The sequence below is a fragment of the Anneissia japonica genome, unplaced genomic scaffold (assembly GCF_011630105.1).
Source record: "Anneissia japonica isolate Jap-2015-1 unplaced genomic scaffold, ASM1163010v1 scaffold287727_len1644234_cov201, whole genome shotgun sequence".
In the NCBI taxonomy this organism is placed as follows: domain Eukaryota; kingdom Metazoa; phylum Echinodermata; class Crinoidea; order Comatulida; family Comatulidae; genus Anneissia; species Anneissia japonica.
Window position 1 is genome coordinate 992,940 of NW_022713615.1, and position 15,376 is coordinate 1,008,315.

General features: G+C 34.7%; 2 protein-coding genes across 3 annotated transcripts in view; one reads left to right on the forward strand and one right to left on the reverse strand.

Moving 5' to 3' along the window:
- Positions 1-8,545, reverse strand: part of LOC117108562 (carboxy-terminal kinesin 2-like) — a 12,288-nt gene extending 3,743 nt beyond the window's left edge. The window contains exons 1-11 of one of the 2 annotated variants that reach the window (XM_033250610.1): positions 8,408-8,545; positions 7,005-7,048; positions 6,609-6,882; positions 6,415-6,489; positions 5,967-6,210; positions 5,130-5,508; positions 4,449-4,577; positions 3,349-3,639; positions 2,939-3,085; positions 1,546-1,684; positions 679-892 (exon numbers count right to left, since the gene is read on the reverse strand). In XM_033250610.1, coding sequence (XP_033106501.1) covers positions 679-892; positions 1,546-1,684; positions 2,939-3,085; positions 3,349-3,639; positions 4,449-4,577; positions 5,130-5,508; positions 5,967-6,210; positions 6,415-6,489; positions 6,609-6,882; positions 7,005-7,025 — 1,913 coding nt within the window. In that variant the 5' untranslated portion in view covers positions 7,026-7,048; positions 8,408-8,545. The remainder of the gene's footprint in view (positions 1-678; positions 893-1,545; positions 1,685-2,938; positions 3,086-3,348; positions 3,640-4,448; positions 4,578-5,129; positions 5,509-5,966; positions 6,211-6,414; positions 6,490-6,608; positions 6,883-7,004; positions 7,049-8,407) is intronic. The other variant, XM_033250611.1, reaches the window with a different exon arrangement.
- Positions 8,546-8,560: 15 nt separating this feature from the next.
- LOC117108564 (non-structural maintenance of chromosomes element 3 homolog) lies at positions 8,561-14,415 on the forward strand. Its single transcript, XM_033250616.1, has 8 exons — positions 8,561-8,710; positions 9,929-10,094; positions 10,799-10,991; positions 11,585-11,667; positions 11,888-11,933; positions 12,044-12,106; positions 12,336-12,450; positions 13,054-14,415. Exons 1-8 carry the CDS (start codon positions 8,672-8,674, stop codon positions 13,159-13,161), a joined length of 813 nt encoding a protein of 270 aa, XP_033106507.1. The 5' UTR covers positions 8,561-8,671; the 3' UTR covers positions 13,162-14,415.
- The last annotated feature ends 961 nt before the right edge of the window (positions 14,416-15,376 follow it).

The following is a 15,376-nucleotide window of genomic DNA, read 5'->3' on the forward strand; positions in this document are numbered from 1 at the left end:
CTGTAGAAGTCCACACAAGAGATTGTAAGTAGGATATATCCCATGGCACAGGAAGTATGGAGAACCAGACGCTTTTATATGGTTCAAGATTTTGGTGGTTGTTCTATGATTTTTTTTCTCCCTTGATGTACATTTTTGATGTTCTCTTATTGACCCCTTTATTGCTTTTTAGTCTAAGTTAGTGATTTTTCAAGTGCAATATAAATTTTTTGATGTTGAATATTGACCTTATTTTATTCCTATTTAAATCATGTTAATGAGATCTCTTAATGTAAATTTTTGATGTATTTCCCCCTAAATATTTGTGTTTGTCTTGTCTTGTATTTTTCCCCCCTTTTTTGGACGTACTGTACTGTATTTTGAATGTTTTTATTAATTCTTGTACTGTAAATTGTTTCATCCAATCACTATATGTATGGTTGCAATACAGTTGAATTTGAATTTGTATGTAAAAATTACATTTTAGTAGGATAGGATATCTCTGGAAAGTACCTTTGTTACAGCTTGTTATATTTTGTCTATGTACAAAGAGACCATACTCACATCAACATGATGTAAGATACAATCTCATTCTCCATTCAAAGAATACTTACATCTATAAATATTTCCATTATTTGTAAAAACCTATATACATTTAATTTGAAATAAATGTTATTTACTGTCATGTTATTTTCTTACGTTTTTGAATTTCCACCAAGAGAATTTTGTAACAGGTACGTCAGTTTACTGTTCCGGTATGGTATATGGGACTCTTTGTTGCCAAGTGACATGATCACATTTCCAAGGTTACTCAAACTTTTGTTGATGTTCTTTGTCTCCCGTAATCGCTCTCCGCTTGATCCTGAACTAGTAAGACGCTCACTGCCAGCTAAATCAACAAGATTCAAAGTGCCTATGGAAAAACCGAAAAAAATTAAAAATTGTAAATGTGTTAAGCTCTCTTCAATTGAGCTTTTACGCTGTAAAAGGCTATTAAAATATGATCCTATAAATAATAAATTAAACATACAACAGTTGTTATTATGAGGAGATTAAACCATTTCAAAAATCTAATACAGTATTATATTACTAGAGATGCAAGATTAATAGAGGGTATACTAATATTTAAACATTTAGTGTATTCCATTTTTACAAAAACTTACTACATATTACAGGAGTAATTTTATTCAGTGTTTGATATTTTTTCTATTTATAATAAACTGTTTTATATGTATTACGTTCAAAGGGAACTACAGAGATGATATGTGATGTTTTTCTAGAAGGGATTTTTGATGTCATTTAGTAACAGAATCAACTTTAAAATCATTTTTTGTCATGCTGTTAAACGGGAAAAATCGTAATGGCCAATAACTTCATAAAAAATTGCGATTTTAAAGTTGATTCTATTACTAGTGACATCAAAAATCCCCTCTAGAAAAAAAAAATCATCTTTCTACTAGTTCCCATTTAGGAGAAAATCAATGAGATGTAATTAAAATTACCAATATAAACAGATTTGCAAAAACATTGCAGCAAGTTTGAAAAAGATAATTGAAGCGTTCTCACCTTCACACTCTTCGGATGTTAGGTCATTAGAACCTGTCAGCTTCAAACGGAACACACTGTGCGACCTTGATGAATGTTCATTGCAATTTGTTGCTGCAACTGACCGATTACAAGAAGCCTTCTCCAACAATTTCGCCACCTATATTAATTTATTTTATAAACACAAACAAAATTAAAATAATTTACCTATTTTAACGTTAGATTCATTCACTAATTGCAAATAGTTTAAATAGTAAGTATTCTAAATAAACATTAAAATAGTTATAAATAACTATTTTAAATAACGAAATGTTATTTAAAATGTTCTAACTACTGTCTTCTTTAAAGAAACACATATTACAACAATTAATTATATTATTAATCACTGACATAACACAAAGTAATATCCATGATACCACACACTTTAACTAGCATTCAAGTCAGGCTCCGGAGGAAAACAATTTTTTGATATGTTGTAGAACTGATTTTTCTAAGACAGAAAAAAGTTGTTTGACGAAAAACTGGGGAACGGTGAATGAGATACAGATTTTTTGATATTTAAAAACTGGGGAAAAAGGGGCGTAACTGCCCATTTTTACACCTTATTCCCCCAGTTTTTAAATATTAAAAAATCTGTATCTCATTTACCGTTCCCCAGTTTTTCGTCAAACAACTTCTTTCTCTCTTGGAAAAATCAGTTCTACAACATATCAAAAAATTTTTTTCCTCCGGAGCCTAACTTTCAATATAATATTAGATCATAAATTATATAATAAATTATTATTATTATTATTATTATTTTTGTTTTACATTTTATCATTGAAAATTTAAAAATGTGTACTGACATAACACAAATATCCATGATACCACACACTTTAAATAGCATTCAATATTATAGTAGATCATAAATTATAATAAATTATTATTATTATATATGGCAAAGACAAGCCAAACCAGTCACTCGTCGTAAAAATTGATTTTGTGTTATTAATACAGTGTTAGAGAGTAAAATAATAGCTATAAAATGGTAAAAAAATCATTCAAATCGGACATTTCCTTATGAAGTTACAAGCGTTTAACCACACAGCTGTTTAAAGAACAATATATGAGAAATCAGCCTTTAAAGTTTATGATTTCAGGCATTTCTCATGCAGAAACTATCTTTAAATCCTTATATAAGTGTTGTTTTAACATTGAAAATGGGGAAAATAACAGCATAGGATGGTGTGTAGATATATAGTGCAATAAAATAGATTTTTTAAAATTTGACATTTTAGCATGTTTTGGCCATTTTCTCTGAAACACGATTTGCGACGAGTGACTTGTTTGGCTTGTCTTTGCCACATATTATTATCATTATTATTATTATTGTTGTTGTTGTATTATATTATTGAAAATTTAAAAAGCAATATACCTGTTTCTCAGATTTGACCTCAACCAAAGTGAGGTTAGTGACCTGGGCATCTGCCTTGATGTCATGCTTAAGTTTGTCCTCTCCATTTACCAGCAAATCACGGATCGTTTCATTGTATATTTCTAAAAAAGATGCTTCCATGGTATACTGTAGAAACAAAGGAATCACCTTACATAGTGTACTACCATTAAGCTTCTAAGTCTTGCTATTTACTTCTTCCCACATCTTATCTTGCATATGTCAGTTAGATTCAGGGTAGATGTAAGGGCTCAAGCATGATATAATGGGAAAATTTCTTATTTTCCTTACAATGTGGAGTAACATATATATTTTTACTACCTAAAAATGTGATGCAAAATGACTTAATGGCATGCGACCTATTATAACGACCTGCTGCATTGCTAACTCACCTTCCACCCGTTAGCTTTTAAATCTTGTGTGCATTTGAAGATCTGTGCAACAGCCCTAGGAATCATTCCCATGGTTTCTTCATTGGACTCCACAGGACCTTCCATCGTGTATGTTTTCCCACTGCCTGTCTGACCATATGCAAAAATGCACACATTGTAACCATCAAGAGCACTTTGTACCATTTGTGATATCTCCTCAAATACTCGCATTTGGCTGGATGATGGATTAAAGACTTGATCAAATGTAAAAGAATACTTGCCACCACTTAGCTTTCGTTGTCCTGGACAATTCTAAAATAAAAGCAGAAGATTTATGTAAAAAAAAAATGAGAAGTAAAGTTGCTCAGGTTTACATCAAACCCCTAGTACCTCTTCTCCAATCAAGGTTCATTGGTTATTTCAATGCACTTCTTTTTTAGTGGTTTATATTCTAAAAACCTCAAAATGATTGATATGCATGTACTGCATTGCTTCTCTCACAAGTTTCACTTCGAGTCTGAGCTACCTGGTAAACTGGTGCTAGCTACTCTTGTCTGTCCACCACAGGTGCTGTTTGGACCTGTATACCAAGGTAACCCGCTACTGCACTTGTCCTGAAAGATCAGCGCACATGAGCAAATTGTGTACACTGGGCCTACAATTCACAGTCATCCGAGAAGAGTTGTGCCGCCACCAGAACCACAGACCAGCCTGCCGCTTAAGCAGGGCACTCACTGCACAAAACAATCGCTGGCCGACGCGATTCTATAAAAAACGCAACGCGACGATGAGCACGCAACGGATGGTTTTTAATGGAGATCCATCGTATCATATAACTCTAACAGGAAGCGGAGTGATGGCCATATAACCGTCGTACAGTGCAGTGGGTACAAATTTTTGTTGTAAATTGGTTTAATTAAAATGTAACTCATTCTTATGTCAATTAAAATAAAATTATGAAGAACCTATGTCAATATACAAAAACATGCCAAAAACCCCTATTAAGGGGACAATTTTATGTTTTTGGTCAGTGTTAAGGGGACACTTTTTTTGGTCACGAAGGTGTTCCCTTAATAGAGGTTCTACTTTATATATGAAAAAATATATTAAGCAATATTCACCTCATCTACTTTATCCATCTCCAGGGTTTTTCCATCAATTCCATTAAAATGCAGATGACTGATCTCCGCACATGTATCCTTTTCAGATGGCAATAAAGGGCGCACTCTACAAAATACCCTTATGTTTCCCTAAAATTGTTTGAAAGAAATCAAGTTTTGTTTTATCATTAAAAATTGCAGTAACACAAATCATAGTACCTGTATACAGCAATTATTTAAGAAATTGTAGAAAATACTGAATTTGTATGACAGATCAACAAAGCGACTCGAAGTGTGGTTTACATTTGTATTGTGTGATAGCAATGATAACTGAAAAGAAGTTATTATAAGGGGAGAATGAATAAATGCATGTGGACATCATCATAAGTGAATAAATGTATATGATACAAAGTACTGTAATGTTGTCAGCTGTGACAAGTAGGGTCAAGACAGCAATGCAGTATTCAAAAATCTATATCTCATCAACCGTTTCCAAGTTTCCGGTCAAACATCACTTAAAAAAATCAGTTGCACAACATATCAAAACATGTTTCCCTTCAGAGCATGGCTTTAAGTTATTTGTGAATGAAAAGATTGCTTTGTAAAAAATATGAAAATTAATGAACATGATTCTATTTTCTTTGTGAGACAATCAGCATGAAACTTTATTTTTTTAAAATAATTCTATCATACTATAAATACCTTTAGTTCTTGGACAGTGTTGTGTAACTTTCTCCTCACTGCTTCTGCCTCTTGCAGGTTTGATTCTAGTTCTTGAATTGTACTGTTATGCTTGACTATTGTATTATTTAGGCCGTTGATCACTCCCTCCTGGTGTTTGCAAGTCTGCTGTGCTTGCTCAAGAATGCCCCTGATGGATGATAGTTCAGTCTCCATGCCTACCCGAGCTGACGTCATCTGTGCAATTTTACACTTGAGTCCAATGCACTCTTGATTAGATACCTCTAGTTCTCCCTCTAGTGATTTCTTTTTGATCTCCAGTGTGGAATTACGCGACTCTAGATCTTCTGTTACACACTGGTGCCTACGCTTAACAGAAGCAGCTTCATCCTCCAGATCCCTGGAAAAGAGAAATAATATTTTTGACATTATAATACTTTTGATTTTAAATTGAAATAATATTATCTGGATACATAAATATGATTATCATAGATGTCAGACCAGGCTAGATGTTGTAACAACACCAGTTTGCTATAGAAAGTGAACCATTGTATTACTGCAGCATAAAATGATATTGTAAAATCACCAATTGGGTGAGAAAAAAAAAGGAAGACTTAATAATTGTGATATTACTGTTAGTTATTATTATTTATATATGAATTTACTGTACTCTTTACTGTTGTATTTTATTATGCCTTTTGATACTTGATAGCCTTAAATCCACAATGCGGTTAATACTGCATTTTAAAATGATGTCAAGTTATATTTCATCCATTAAATAAATCCTAAACAATACCTTTTTTAAAGTCAAATTTTATTTCATATTTAATGGTAAAGTTTAGAAACGTTTCTTATAACCTGATCTTTCTTTGCAGCTCGTTTATTGTTTGACAATTCTCTGACAGCATATGATCTTTCTGGGCCACAGTTCCCTTCAGACGTTCGTTTAACATCTCAACCATTTGAACTCGTTGGTTATTCTCAGAAAGATTATGTTCCAAGTGGTTGTTTGTTGAGATCCGCATTTCCATCATCTTTTCCATGTCAGACAGACGACCTTTCAGATCCCAAGCCGGCCTTTTCTTTGGTGCTGTTGATGCTTCTGAAAAATGTAACCGCATTATTAGAAACACCATTGCACACTGTATAAGTGCTCTGTGTGTTTTGTTGATATTTTCATTTGCCTACATGCTTTTGTTAATGTCTGTTCATAATCTTTTTCTCACAATTGTCTAGAATTGAATAACGGTGCTAAGATATGGATTATGATAAATTATATTTATGATAATTATTATAATAACTGTACTTTTAGTCGTTGTAGTAGCAGGCTTACTGGGAGGCCTACTTGAGATGGCTGGCTTCGAGGAAACAGTTGAGCGAGCTAAAAAGAAATAATAATTTTAGAAAATCATATAACAAAAAAAAAAGGATTATAATTTTCTCTTGAACATAACGTGGCTTATATAAGTCAGTAGTAATAACTTATAAAAGCATACATACCAGGAGGTTTTCTCACTGGTTGTTTCCTAACTGTGGTGGTGTTGCCAGGAGCCATTGCCTTCCTTACTCCAACTGTTCCTTTAGGAATACCAGTTCCACTCTTAACAGATGGAGCCTCTATTTTTGTCTTTTTTGCAGCACTGCCTCGGGCATCTTCCGCTAGAGGGCGCTTGAACTGAGGCTTCGGAAGTTTGGACATGACTGGGAGTTTACTGGTTGGTCGAACTGTTGCCACCGGGGCATTGGCATCACGAGCGCCAAGAGCTGGTCTTGCCTTTGAAACAAATAATTCACATTGAAATAAACAAATTTCATACTGCAGATCTTAATCTGGCTAAAAAACATACAGATAAATGAATAAATGAGAAAAAAGAACATAAAAATAAATGAGATTACCACATTTGAACTGGAAGACATTTTTGGAGAAAATCTGTCTTGATCTGCAAAAAACAAGTTGAAAATAATAGTTTGAAAATCAAAGCTGTAATTAATCTGGGTAGCGACAACTAAGGCCTAGCCTAGGTCTATCTGCATTGTCTTAATAATATTTTACAATCACTTGCTTGTCACATGGGCCATGGCTTTTAACTGTATGAAAGTGGCTTTAGTCTTCTTTTCATTACAGTACTTTAAAAATCATCTAAATGTAATCAATCCTTTTTTTACAGACACCTGAACTTGGATTTGTGGTTTTTATAACTTTATTGTCTTACGATTAGGTCTATGTACTCATGTCTTGTGTTTTAATGTGAATAAAGGTGAAAATGTGTTTTTCTTAATTTATTAAAAGATTTTTTGTTAATGTTTAAGCATTATTTTCAGATTTTAATCCATTCTGTAAGTGGCGGATTTCCCCCTGTTGAACAAGAAGAATGTGAATAAATAAAAATTGACTGATCGCACGATGATGATCAGAATTTTACTACAATATACTGTGTACAATTTCAATCATATTGAAAAAAGGGATGCAAAAACTGAGCAATATTTACAACAACTCATTTTAATAAATTATTTTATTCCATAACCTGTTATAAATAACTTGTGGCCAAGTTGGCTTGTGGGCGAGTTGACTGTGGCCAAAAAATAGCTAGGAAAACAGGTGAGTGGAATTGTAATTGGTGCATAATTGCATTGGTTATAGATTGACATTTGGTCAAAGCGTAATTTTCGACAAAACCTGCAGGAAATCGGCTCTTATTTTCCGAAATGCGCAGACGGATTTCTAGGCCAAAATGTTGTGTGGGGATATATTCCCCGCGCAGTCTTTACTTTACTACTAGTACTAGGCCTATACAGTCTGGGCCGAGTTTACTTGTGGCTGAGTTGACCTGCTTCCATTCATACCCTTTAGGCTAGTGGCTAGGCCTACTACTAGACTAGTAGGCTGGGACCTGCCTAACTAGGCTAGGCCTAATACTACTGTCTGTACTAACTAGCTAGGCCTGACCTATCTAGGCCTATATTTTCTATATGCCTACTCTACCACATTATTATCTATCTACTGTATTAAGTCTAAATAAATCCACTACTGTCTGTACTTAGTAATAGTTGTCTTTATTTACTAGCGCAAGCCTATTCTAGAGCCTAGATAGGCCTAGAAAGGCCTACTATTCTCAGGCCTCCTAGACTAGGCCTAGCCCACGTCCTACTAGTAGTAAAGTAGCCTAGGCTAGGCTTAGCTAGGCGAAATCCGGCTAGGCCTAGCCTAGCCTACTACTACTACTACTAGCCTTGACTGTCCGTATTATTAAAAAGAATATCATTCAAACCATAATTATTTGTAAAACATTCCCACTTACCAAAGATATTAATTAATGCTTTACTTGTTGTGTTTAAGTACACAGTTTGGAGAACTAGGATAACCCACACTTCTAACACACCACACCACACCAGTTACTTGGGGTATTTTGAATCGTTGCACAAAAAATGAATGGGATTGTTGATTGGTCAATTATACAGAGAAGCTTAATAGAGGGCGGTATTCACGTGTGAAGTTCGGTTTTGCTCTGAACACGCATGGAGTGAAAGTGCTCGAAATTTTCATTATTTTGAAGTTAAACAACATGTCAAAGATAAGGAGAAAAGTTGTTACTGATGATTCGGTGTGTTCTATTTGTTTCAATATAGGCCTAGGCTTGAACTACGAAGCTAGCAGCGTAGGCTAGGCCTGACCTCTTGGCTCGCTCAAGAATAAGATAGATAGGCCTAGAGGCTACTGCCAGGACTGCCTGCAGCTACTAGGATAGTACGGGTGCAGGTCAACTCGGCCACAGTCAACTCGGCCACAGTCAACTCGGCCACAAGTCAACTCGGCCACAAATCAACTCGGCCACAAAAAGTTCGGCTACAGCCAACTCGGCCACGAGCCAACTCGACCACAAGTCAACTCGGCCACAAGTCAACTCGGCCACAAGTTATTTAATGTAAATCTCTGTAGTTTTTGCATCCTTTTTCTTCAATATCATGATTAAAATAAAGTACAGTATATTTTAGTAAAACAGGACCACCACACTACCAAAAGAGATTTGAATGCTATTGCCATAGAATTAAAAAGTGTTATTTATTAATGTGTTCGTCTTCCGTTTACTCACAACATTCTACTTCAACAATAATATTAAACAACAATAACGACAATAAATTAATATTTACTTTAATAATACTAATTAGTCATTATGACGATAATAAAGGTGATAACAACAACAACATTAATAGTAATATTTATTTTAACAATACTAATAGTAATAATACTAGTATGGAAAATTATTTATTATTTATATGGTACTGTAATAATAATATCAGCAAAAATTTGAACAATACCGTATATAATGTTAATGCTAAGACTAATAATTAATATTAAAACTAACGGAAATAAAAACAACAATGACAACAATAATAACAGCAATAATAATAACAATAAGTATAGTAATACTTAAAGAATTAGTATTTTATACTTGATGAATTACTCCTTCAAATTGTAGTACCAGTAAATGAATTGTGGCCGAGTTGACTGTAGCCAAACTTTTTGTGGCCGAGTTGACTTGTGGCCGAGTTAACTTGTGGCCGAGTTGGATCGAATTCGATAGTACTACTAACTAGGCCTATTTTGATTCAGATATTGTTTATTGTCATAACAATGTCATGAGATTTGTTTTCCTTGCTACATCAAAATACAAGATTGATACGGATAATGGTAGTGATATGAAAGGAGGGTTAATTAAAAGTACAGCAATTTGTAATACACGTGTACCTCTAGACACATCACAGCATACATTTTTTTTCTTTTTTTTTGATAATTTCCAAATACCGTATTTTCATTTTAGGATGAGTCTATGGATGAAGATGCCACTCAGAGTCAGACTCAGACACTGACTCAAGCTCAGAAAGTGACAGCCACCTTATCTCATGATGTCATCAATAACATGGTTAGTGAGGTTGTCCAGTACATGCTCGTGATGGAGCAGAAGAAACTGCCAATAAAGAGAGCAGGTTTGTGTAATAATATGTACATATGAGAAGGTGGTGTGGAATTTTAAAATAAAGGTGATAAAGCTTGGGGTTCCAATGCTTGAAAATCCAGGATGCGCTCGAATGCTAGTTATCATAAGTTTGAGGTTGATCAACCTCAAACTTCATCTGCTCCATGCAACATAGTTTGCCTCTTATGGATGCGAGTCATGGACTATGACCAAATATGACTGGTGCAGGTTGATGATTTTGAGATCAGGGGTGGTGCCAGCGGGAGGCCCAGAGCCCCCCTGCCATGCAATTCCTCCTGTACAGTGTATCAGTCAGTGTTTCAGTTGACAATTTTGTGGCACCGATCACCAATTTTTTTTTCTATTGTGAAGGTCTTGGTATAATTTACAGTTAATTAAAATAAATTACAAATGTTATGTTCGGGCGTCTAGAACACAAAAATTTCGCGGGGGCATGCCCCCAGACCCCCTACGACAGTGTTGTCTCAATCGGCCCAACTTTCGGCCCCCCCTTTTGGACATTTCTGGATCCGCCCCTGGGTGGTGTCAGCGGGAGGCCCAGAGCCCCCCTGCCATGCAATTCCTCCTGTACAGTGTATCAGTCAGTGTTTCAGTTGACAATTTTGTGGCACCGATCACCAATTTTTTTTTCTATTGTGAAGGTCTTGGTATAATTTACAGTTAATTAAAATAAATTATATCATTTGGTTACAGATATAAATAAGCATGTATTGAAGGACTACAGTCGAGCATACACAGAAATCTTTCGTCAGGCAAGTGACAGACTCAAAACAGTTTTTGGATTGGAGGTGACAGAGTTGGAACTGACTTCAACAAAATCCAAGAGCAAAGTATACATACTGCTGAATACATTGGATGCTGAAGCACAGGCAGATGTTGTTGATATGTAAGTCAACACAGTCCTAAATGTTTTGAATTGAGAGGGTGTATGAAGTTTGGTTAATTAAGGTGAACTCACCAGAAAATTCAACTCACATATTATCATCACTAACATAAAGCTATCTTCATACCAAGTACCGCACAATGTGAGTTAGTATAATACCGTATGAAAAATATTATACAAAAAATAAATGTTTATGAGTGCTATGGGAAGAATATTTCCATGAGTTGAAAAATTGACTGTTCCATTCAGTGAGGTAGGGCTGAGTTGAATTGAATAGTCAATCTTTAAATTTATGAAAATATTCTTTCATTGTGCGAATAAAAAACATTCATTATTTGTTTTATAACACACCTGAAATAGATTCTTGTCAATTATTATTTTATGATTGACTTTTTAACCAATGAAAAGATTGCATTAGGTTGAGGCATGCAATGGAGCGAAATGGATGGAACTAAAAATGCATGGTGGGACTAAATTTACTTATTGATTGACGAAATGGTGTAAATAACCAATGTCATGTGATACGAAATCCACAAATCAAATGGCAATGATCTATTTTGGTGCATTATAAACTAAAATTAATCATGTCTTTACAGGTCGATGGAAGAACCAAGGATGGCCCTTCTCTTGATTGTCCTCAGTATCATTTTCATGAACCAGGGAGAAATGATAACTGATAGTAAGTATATGGTGATGCAGCATAACCAATTTAACAAAGTTTCTTTACTTCTTATTCTGTTTGTTCAGTGCGAATCTGTGATCTGAATCTGTCATGTCAATTTGTGTAAAAATGAAAAGTGCTGCAACAATTTTTTAGATGTATGAAATGCATGGTATAGACACTATCACAATTGTGCAGCGGTGAATTTATTTAAGGTTTTTAATTGTTTTCTTTGCAGCAATACTTTGGCATATTCTAAAGAAGTTGGGTATAAATGCAGATGAGTAAGTACCTCTCCTGATTCCCACCTCTTTATTTCAATTAATTGAAATCAATTTTTTGAGCATTTGGCCGAGCATTGCATCTACTTTTTTTAAATTACGTTTTATTATAGAAAGGAACATGAAGTGTTTGGAGATGTTAAGAAGATTCTGACCACTGACTTTACTAAGCAGTTGTAAGTTCTAAATTTCTTCTTTTTTTAAAAATAAATATATCATTTATAATTTTTATTCTGGCTTGAATTTTGTTAAGTTTAGGTTATGATGACGAAAACAATATTAAGTAATAGAATTAATGATAGCAATATATCATCATTGCTAACTTGCTTTCCTTGTGACTGCCAATACCTTACCCAGTTGCTAATATTGATACTTTTTGATTGTTACTTTTATTATTTTCCTAAGGTACTTGGAATACACTAGAGTACCAAATTCTGAGGTACCATTGTACGAGTTCAGGTGGGGTTTAAGAGCACAAAAGGAAATCTCCAAGCGTAAAATATTAGAATTTGTCTGCAAGGTTTGTAAAATAAAATCATTCATTTTTATCATGTTGAACAAGTTGTTCACTCAGGACAGATAAAAACAAAAGCGACCGATTACCGGTCTCCGCATTCCTCCACGCTTACAATACAGACGCAAGTTATTATATTGGGTTTTTTGGAAGAACTAACAAGATAGAAATTTTTAAATAATTAGAATGTTTATTTGTACAAAACGAATTATTATTTAGAATGTTCATTTGTACAAAATTAAAATATCTTAAAATTGAGGGGAAAAAAATAGAATACCGAGATGCTATTCAAACTCACAACCTTTAGTTCTTTAGAACACATACTTAACCCACCATGCCGTCCATGCGATGTGCCCTGTTAGTTGTAATGGCAGTAATGTACAGTCCTTGCTGAAACCCCTATTTTGTTTTGTAGGTGTATGGGGAACCCTGAGATCCAACTTAAATCACCTAGTTTTTGTGTACAAAATTACCTGCATGTCCGTTCAAAATTGGCGAAGGTAGAAGGTAGCAGTGAGGCTCTGGGGTCAGCGCATTGCATAGACCCAAATATTGGTTCTATAATGTAATTGTGTAATTTGTTTGTAATTTTTTCCCCCTTCCAATTAGGTTTATGGTAATATGAGGCCAGAAGACTGGAACACACAGTACAAGGAAGCGGTACAATCTGAAGGCGGAATCTTGGAACAGGAAGCAGAGGGAAGTGATGACGAATGATGCTTTATGATGGATAATCAGGTCATAATAGAATTTTACATCACAGGAACAATTTTTCCCCCTTCCGATTAGGTTTATGGTAATATGAGGCCAGAAGAGTGAAACACGCAGTACTATCTGAAAGAAGTGATGACGAATTATGCTTTGTGATGGATAATCAGGTCATTGTTGAAGTTTAAATCATGGGGCTGCTGTGGTATTTATAAATCTGACATATCCTGGATTTTCTGATTGTACTAATTAATGCCATTATGTGGTGGAATTACCCAAGCACAGCGACATTAGAAAATTATATAAAATTTTGTTTTCTTATTTAAAAAATGGTTTTGCCAAAAACATCCGGACAGAAGAAAAATAAAAATAAAATTTTATTGGTGAATATAAACAGTGTAGTAATGGGATGGTTAAATGCTTTAAATTTATATAATTAGGAAGAAATATACATATCTTACTTTTGGAGATTTCAAAGCAGCAGCAGACGTAAGGAAAAATTTTACAATATTTTTTTCTGAAATTACCATTAGCAAGCTTTCGTTTCAGTACGGGAGAAATCTAGTACGGTAATTAGAGCCGAAAATTCATTTGCGCATGCGTGAAAGATTGCATCTCACCGTACGGCGGAATTTGAGGACGGTTCTGACTGAAAATAGCGTCCTAGCCTAGGCCCTAATTTATTAAGGTACGTCCGGCCTAGGCCTAGCCTATAATAATGCCTACGCAGTGACAAGTGCCTCTTGAACTATGTGCAAGTTCGCCATGTTTTGGTAACTAAAGTGAGGGCGCGTTCGCACGCATATTCCCCCGTCGCGTAAACGGAAACGAAACAACTTCTGAACAGGACGGAAGCTTGGTTGCGAGTACGGTCACGGTCTGTTGGTTCCACCGTACTGTGCGCTCACCGTCCTCAAACGAAAGCTCGGTACTTTTCGTGGCGATGGTGCCCTAATTGGCCGAAAATAAAATTTTATTTTTATTCGAAATCATCTTTGTTGGCGGGTTTGCTAAACAAGGTATATGAAAGTCTTGCCTAACTGAAGTATACACTAACGAGAACAAACATTTTCAAAATGCATTTTGTAACAATCATTTGTAAATACTGTAATAAAAATGAAATAATGTGCTTTCGTAATAGTTTTTATACATTATTCATTGAACTTTTGCTTACGTTCAGACATACATTCAATAGAATAGTTAGTAAGAATACCTTGTTAAAAGTGTACATAACAAGTAAAGTAGTTTTGTGTGCTTTTTAAATTTGTGTTTGGTTGTCATATTTTTGAATTAAGTCAACAGCATGTTGTCATGTTTACATATATACACTGATTATTATTACAATTATAAAATTACAGTATATAGTGCATATAGTTATATAAAGCATGCTCCAAAACATACATATTTACACAATATACAGAGTATTATACAAGAATAGAAGATACAGTAGTTACTTTATTTTTTTATTTATTCTAACAGCGATAACATCCGCCACTAACTGGTTAAAGTACCTGTTAGTGGCGATTGTTATCGCTGTTGGTTAGTTTTTTTTCTATACTTAAGTATTGTAGAAGATTCTTTTAACTGATCTACAAAAATAAGGTGCCTTAGCTTAGAATTCTCCATCAACTAATTACACTATACAGTATGGTTAGTAATGGAGTTGTTTTCCCATACCTGGTGAGAGATCTCTCAGCTGATCTAAGAAACACCAAGGTTTCTTAGTTTAAGCTAAGCTTGTGTTGTTGCGACTCGAGTTATCTCAACTAGTTGCTGGTAGCATTAATATGAATTTCACACACAATCATGCAGCTATTTGGAGGAAGACAACACACAAATTATCTGTCATACATTCAAAGGAGACTCTTTAATTCCTGTCTGCAAACAGACAGGAATGGAAAAAGCTAGGGGTCGCCTGCACAGCAGTTGAATGATGATGTAAAACTAGTACAGTAATTGACAGTAATTGGGAATTGAAGGCGTGCATCTAAACCACCATCCTGACCGATACATTCAACTGCGCAACATTCTACACTGCCCCTATAAATGAATAAATTATAGAGGGTGCAGAGACAAATATGAAAGGTTCTCAAGACTCCCGCAAATTGGGACTGCCTCGCCCGCAAAAATCTACCGGAAAATGCCCCATCCTCCGCAATTTTATAATATTTGCATGTTTTTACAGTACTGTACTCCTTTCTTTATTAATTGTCTCACAGCAATT

Coding starts and splice junctions, on each gene's coding strand:
- LOC117108564 (XM_033250616.1), top strand. CDS start 8,672: ATGTCAAAGATAAGGAGAAAAGTTGTTACTGATGATTCG. Junction 8,711..9,928: donor AAGTTGTTACTGATGATTCG/GTGTGTTCTATT, acceptor TTTTCATTTTAG/GATGAGTCTATGGATGAAGA. Junction 10,095..10,798: donor ACTGCCAATAAAGAGAGCAG/GTTTGTGTAATA, acceptor ATTTGGTTACAG/ATATAAATAAGCATGTATTG.